Source organism: Oncorhynchus mykiss, chromosome 23 (assembly GCF_013265735.2).
Source record: "Oncorhynchus mykiss isolate Arlee chromosome 23, USDA_OmykA_1.1, whole genome shotgun sequence".
In the NCBI taxonomy this organism is placed as follows: Eukaryota; Metazoa; Chordata; class Actinopteri; order Salmoniformes; family Salmonidae; genus Oncorhynchus; species Oncorhynchus mykiss.
Genome location: NC_048587.1, coordinates 62,874,474 through 62,880,378, shown reverse-complemented (window position 1 = coordinate 62,880,378; position 5,905 = coordinate 62,874,474). Strand labels below are relative to the sequence as shown.

General features: G+C 49.9%; 1 protein-coding gene across 1 annotated transcript in view; it reads left to right on the top strand.

The window, feature by feature from the left end:
- Window positions 1–3,649: 3,649 nt before the first annotated feature.
- Window positions 3,650–5,905, top strand: part of LOC118943943 (EH domain-binding protein 1-like) — a gene marked incomplete at its 5' end in the record, with an annotated part of 95,631 nt that continues 93,375 nt past the window's right edge. Inside the window, 1 exon segment of the mRNA XM_036961032.1 lies at window positions 3,650–3,789. Within this exon segment, the coding sequence (XP_036816927.1) occupies window positions 3,650–3,789 (140 nt within the window).

The window sequence follows — 5,905 nt, the reverse complement described above, 5'->3', positions numbered from 1 at the left end:
CCCTCTCTCTCTCTAGTCTGATAGTTCTATTCCAGTATGTATACTCAGTGTCACACCCCTCTCTCCCCCTCCATCTCTCTCCCTCCATCTCTCTCCCCCTCCATCTCTCTCCCTCCATCTCTCTCCCCCTCCATCTCTCTCCCTCCATCTCTCTCCCCCTCCATCTCTCCCCCTCCATCTCTCTCCCCCTCCATCTCTCCCCCTCCATCTCTCCCCCTCCATCTCTCTCCCTCTCCATCTCTCTAGTCTGATAGTTCTATTCCAGTATGTATACTCAGTGTCACGCCCCTCTCTCCCCCTCCATCTCTCTCCCCCTCCATCTCTCTAGTCTGATAGTTCTATTCCAGTATGTATACTCAGTGTCACACCCCTCTCTCCCCCTCCATCTCTCCCCCTCCATCTCTCCCCCTCCATCTCTCTCCCCCTCCATCTCTCCCCCTCCATCTCTCCCCCTCCATCTCTCTCTCTAGTCTGATAGTTTTATTCCAGTATGTATACTCAGTGTCACGCCCCTCTCTCCCCCTCCATCTCTCCCCCTCCATCTCTCCCCCTCCATCTCTCCCCCTCCATCTCTCTCCCTCCATCTCTCTCCCCCTCCATCTCTCCCTCTCCATCTCTCTCTCTAGTCTGTTAGTTCTGTTCCAGTATGTATACTCAGTGTCACGCCCATCTCTCCCCCTCCATCTCTCTCCCCCTCCATCTCTCTCCCTCCATCTCTCTCCCCCTCCATCTCTCTCCCCCTCCATCTCTCTAGTCTGTTAGTTCTATTCCAGTATGTATACTCAGTGTCACGCCCCTCTCTCCCCCTCCATCTCTCCCCCTCCATCTCTCTCCCTCCATCTCTCTCCCCCTCCATCTCTCCCCCTCCATCTCTCTCCCCCTCCATCTCTCTCTCCCTCCATCTCTCTCCCTCCATCTCTCTCTCCCTCCATCTCTCTAGTCTGTTAGTTCTATTCCAGTATGTATACTCAGTGTCACGCCCCTCTCTCCCCCTCCTTCTCTCCCCCTCCATCTCTCCCCCTCCATCTCTCCCCCTCCATCTCTCCCCCTCCATCTCTCCCCCTCCATCTCTCTCCCCCTCCATCTCTCTAGTCTGATAGTTCTATTCCAGTATGTATACTCAGTGTCACACCCCTCTCTTCCCAAACAGCTTATTCAATCCAGATCACTATCTCCCTCACATATATGTATATATCTTTACTGTGTGTGTGTGTGTGTGTGTGTGTGTGTGTGTGTGTGTGTGTGTGTGTGTGTGTGTGTGTGTGTGTGTGTGTGTGTGTGTGCGTGTGTGTGTGTGGATCTGTTATCTGCTAGTGTGCTCAGGCAGAAATCAGAGATATGACTGAAATGCAAACCAAGCCGTCTCTGTTACACACTGTTGTCCCTTACGCCTGCTGACTGAGTTACCCACACTTCTTCTGTGTTACAATATGTTTCAATACTGAGAGCTATATTCTGCATCTATCCATTTGTGTGTGTGTGTGTGTGTGCTCGCGTGTGTGTGTGTGTGTGTGTGTGCTTGTCCGCGTTTATGTGTATATACAGGGCCTTCAGAAAGTATTCATACCCCTTGACTTATTCCACATTGTGTTGTTACTGAATTCAAAGTGGATTAAATATATATGTTTTATTCTCACCCATCTACACACAATATCCCATAATGACAAAGTGAAAATGTGTTTTTAGAAATGTTTGCAATTGTATTGAAAATGAAGTACAGAAATATCTAATTGACATAATTATTCACACCGCTAAATGTTAGTCACCCAGCGGTTACAGCTGTGAGTGTTTCTGGGTGAGTCTCTAAGACCTTTCCACGCCTGGGTTGTACAACATTTGCCCATTATTTATTTTTTTAATTCTTCAAGCTCTGTCAAGTTGGTTGTTGATCGTTGCTAGACAACCATTCTCAAGTCTTGCCGTAGATTTTCAAGCAAATTTAAGTCAAAACTGTAACTAGGGGCCTCCCAAGTGGCGTAGCGTCGTTCTGGTTAGGGGAGGGTTTGGTCCAGTGTCATCCTGGTTAGGGGAGGGTTTGGTCCAGCATTGTCCTGGTTAGGGGAGGGTTTGGCCCAGCGTCATCCTGGTTAGGGGAGGGTTTGGCCCAGCGTCATCCTGGTTAGGGGAGGGTTTGGTCCAGCATCGTCCTGGTTAGGGGAGGGTTTGGTCCAGTGTCATCCTGGTTAGGGGAGGGTTTGGCCCAGCGTCATCCTGGTTAGGGGAGGGTTTGGTCCAGTGTCATCCTGGTTAGGGGAGGGTTTGGTCCAGCATTGTCCTGGTTAGGGGAGGGTTTGGCCCAGCGTCATCCTGGTTAGGGGAGGGTTTGGTCCAGCATCGTCCTGGTTAGGGGAGGGTTTGGTCCAGCATCGTCCTGGTTAGGGGAAGGTTTGGCCCAGCGTCATCCTGGTTAGGGGAGGGTTTGGTCCAGCGTCATCCTGGTTAGGGGAGGGTTTGGCCCAGCGTCATCCTGGTTAGGGGAGGGTTTGGCCCAGCGTTGTCCTGGTTAGGGGAGGGTTTGGCCCAGCGTCGTCCTGGTTAGGGGAGGGTTTGGCCCAGCGTCGTCCTGGTTAGGGGAGGGTTTGGCCCAGCGTCGTCCTGGTTAGGGGAGGGTTTGGCCCAGCGTCGTCCTGGTTAGGGGAGGGTTTGGCCCAGCGTCGTCCTGGTTAGGGGAGGGTCATTGGTGCGGCACATTGGTGCGGCTGGCTTCCGGGGTGAGCAGGCGGGTCTTTAAGAAGTGCGGTTAGTCGGGTCATGACTTGACCTCCGCGTCCCGAGCCCTTTGGGGAGTTGCAGAGATGAGACCAGATAAAAATTAGGGGGAAATATATATGTTTTGTTTAATGTATTGTAACTAGGCCACTCAGGAACATTTACTGTCATCTTGGTCAGCAACTCCAGTGTAGATTTGGCCTTGTGTTTTAGGTTATTGTCCTGCTGAAAGGTGAGTTGATCTCCCAGTGGCGTTTGGAAAGCAGACTGAACCAGGTTTTCCTCTAGGATTTACCCTGCACTTAGCTCTACTACATTTATTTTTATCCTAAATAACTCCCTAGTTCTTTACGATGACAAGCATACCCATAACATGATGCAGCCACCACCATGAAGAGTGGTACTTAGTGATGTGTTGTGTTGGATTTGCCCCATTCAGGACATAAAGTACATTTCTTTTATACATGTTTTGATATTTTACTTTAGTTCCTTGTTGCAAACAGGATCCATGTGTTGGAATATTTGTATTCTATTCAGGCTTCCTTCTTTTGCACTCTGTCTATTAGGTTAGTAGTGTGGAGTAACTACAATGTTGTTGATTCCCATCCTCAGTTTTCTCCTGTTTTAAGGTCTCCATTGACCTCATGGTGAAATCCTCTCTCTCTCTCTTCCTCCGTCTCTCTCTCTCTTCCTCGTCTCTCTCTCTCTCTCTCTTCCTCCGTCTCTCTCTCTCTCTCTCTCTTCCTCCGTCTCTCTCTCTCTCTCTCTCTTCCTCCGTCTCTCTCTCTCTCTCTCTTCCTCCGTCTCTCTCTCTCTCTCCGTCTCTCTCTCTCTCTCTCTCTCTCTTCCTCCGTCTCTCTCTTCCTCCGTCTCTCTCTCTCTCTCTCTTCCTCCGTCTCTCTCTCTCTCTCTCTCTCTCTCTCTCTCTCTCTCTCTCCAGGTGTGAACAGTAAACACATGGACTTGAAGCTGAAGATGATGGAGGTTCGACCTGGAGGACCCAACTCGTCCTCCTCTCCTTCGTCCTCCTCTTCCTCTCCCTCCTTCTCCTCATCCACCTCGCCACTCAGCCCCACAGAGGTACGGACACACACACACACACACACACACGCACACACACGCACACACACCAGCATAGTAATGATGCTCTACACCGCTACATAGGCCTGTCATATATACTATGGGGAATCGTAGGGTGTGTGTAATGTGAGTACTGACAGTCAACATCACATCCCTTTAATTGATTTTGAATGTGCTTATATGGACTGTGTGTTTGCAGAGCCACACACACACACAACACAACCACACACACACACACAAACACAACCACACACACACACACACACACACACAACACAACCACACACACACACACACACACACACACAAACACAACCACACACACACACACACAAACACAACCACACACACACACACACACACAACACAACCACACACACACACACACAACCACACACACACACACACACACACACACACACACACACACACACACACACACACACACAAACACAACCACACACTCAACACAACAGGCTTCTCTCTATTTCCCTTATTTCTTCACTCCTGTTAATGATTAAATGGTACAACTCAACATAAAGCACGTTAATAACCAGACACGTTAGACTGTTGTCCAATGAGACCTTCAGCCTTCCTTCATCCCTCCATCTTTACAAAAGGAGGATAAACTGCTCCTCCGCCCCCTCCCTGGAGGATCAGCCTTCCCAGAAGGCCTCGGGGCGGGAGGAATGGGCTGCTGGAGCATCTCACACACACAGCCCCTCTCTCTCTCTCTCTCTCTCTCTCTCTCTCTCTCTCTCTCTCTCCATCTCTCCTCATCTCTCTCTCTCATTCTCTCCTCATCTCTCTCTCTTTCTCTCCTCATCTTTCTCTCCTCATCTCTCTCTCTCTTTCTCTCCTCATCTCTCTCTCTTTCTCTCCTCATCTCTTTCTCTCCTCATCTCTCTCTCTTTCTCTCCTCATCTCTCTCTCTCTTTCTCTCCTCATCTCTCTCTCTCTTTCTCTCCTTCTCTCTCGCTCTCATCTCTCTCCCTATTTCTCTCCTCATCTCTCTCTCTCTTCTCTCCTCATCTCTCTCTCTCTCTTTCTCTCCTCATCTCTTTCTCTCTCTCCTCATCTCTCTCTCTCTCTCTCCCCATCTCTCCTCATCTCTCTCTCTCTTTCTCTCCTCATCTCGCTCTCTCTTTCTCTCCTCATCTCTCTCTCTCTTTCTCTCCTCATCTCTCTCTCTCTTTCTCTCCTTATCTCTCTCGCTCTCATCTCTCTCCCTATTTCTCTCCTCATCTCTCTCTCTCTTCTCTCCTCATCTCTCTCTCTCTCTTTCTCTCCTCATCTCTCTCTCTCTCTCTCTCTCTCTCCTCATCTCTCTCTCTCTCCTCATCTCTCTCTCTCTCTCTCCCCATCTCTCCTCATCTCTCTCTCTCTTTCTCTCCTCATCTCGCTCTCTCTTTCTCTCCTCATCTCTCTCTCTCTTTCTCTCCTCATCTCTCTCTCTCTTTCTCTCCTCATCTCTCTCTCTCTCATTAGTGATTGTGTTATGCTCAGCCTCGGTGGTGGACGATAACGCCCCGCCATGCTCAGTAGCCCGTAACATTAGTCACACACCATCTCACCCCCCCCCCACACACACACACACACCATCTCACCACACAAACACACACACACACACACACCATCTCACCACACAAACACACACACACCATCTCACACCATCACACACATTGACCAAAATGCCTAAACCACCTCAGCCACAGCTCTCCGCAACGATGATGACTGATAACACATAAAGAGAGAGGGGGGTGGTATCTGCTTGTCCCAGGACGTAGAGGGGGCCAGGAGGGCAGGTGTTTGGGGAGGGTCCTTGGGGAGTTTTAATACTGGGGGACCCTGGTGTTTATTTAACCAGGGAGGTTTGTTGTCTTTAGACATTAACATGAGGAGTATTAGGGTGTGTGTGTGTGTGTGTGTGTGTGTGTGTGTGTGTGTGTGTGTGTGTGTGTGTGTGTGTGTGTGTGTGTGTGTGTGTGTGTGTGTGTGTGTGTGTGTGTGTGTGTGTGTGTGTGTGTGTGTGTGTGTGTGTGTGTGTGTGTGTGTGTACACACAGGGGGGCTTTAAAGAGGCAACTACTCAGCTTCTGACCTCTGTGTACTCAACC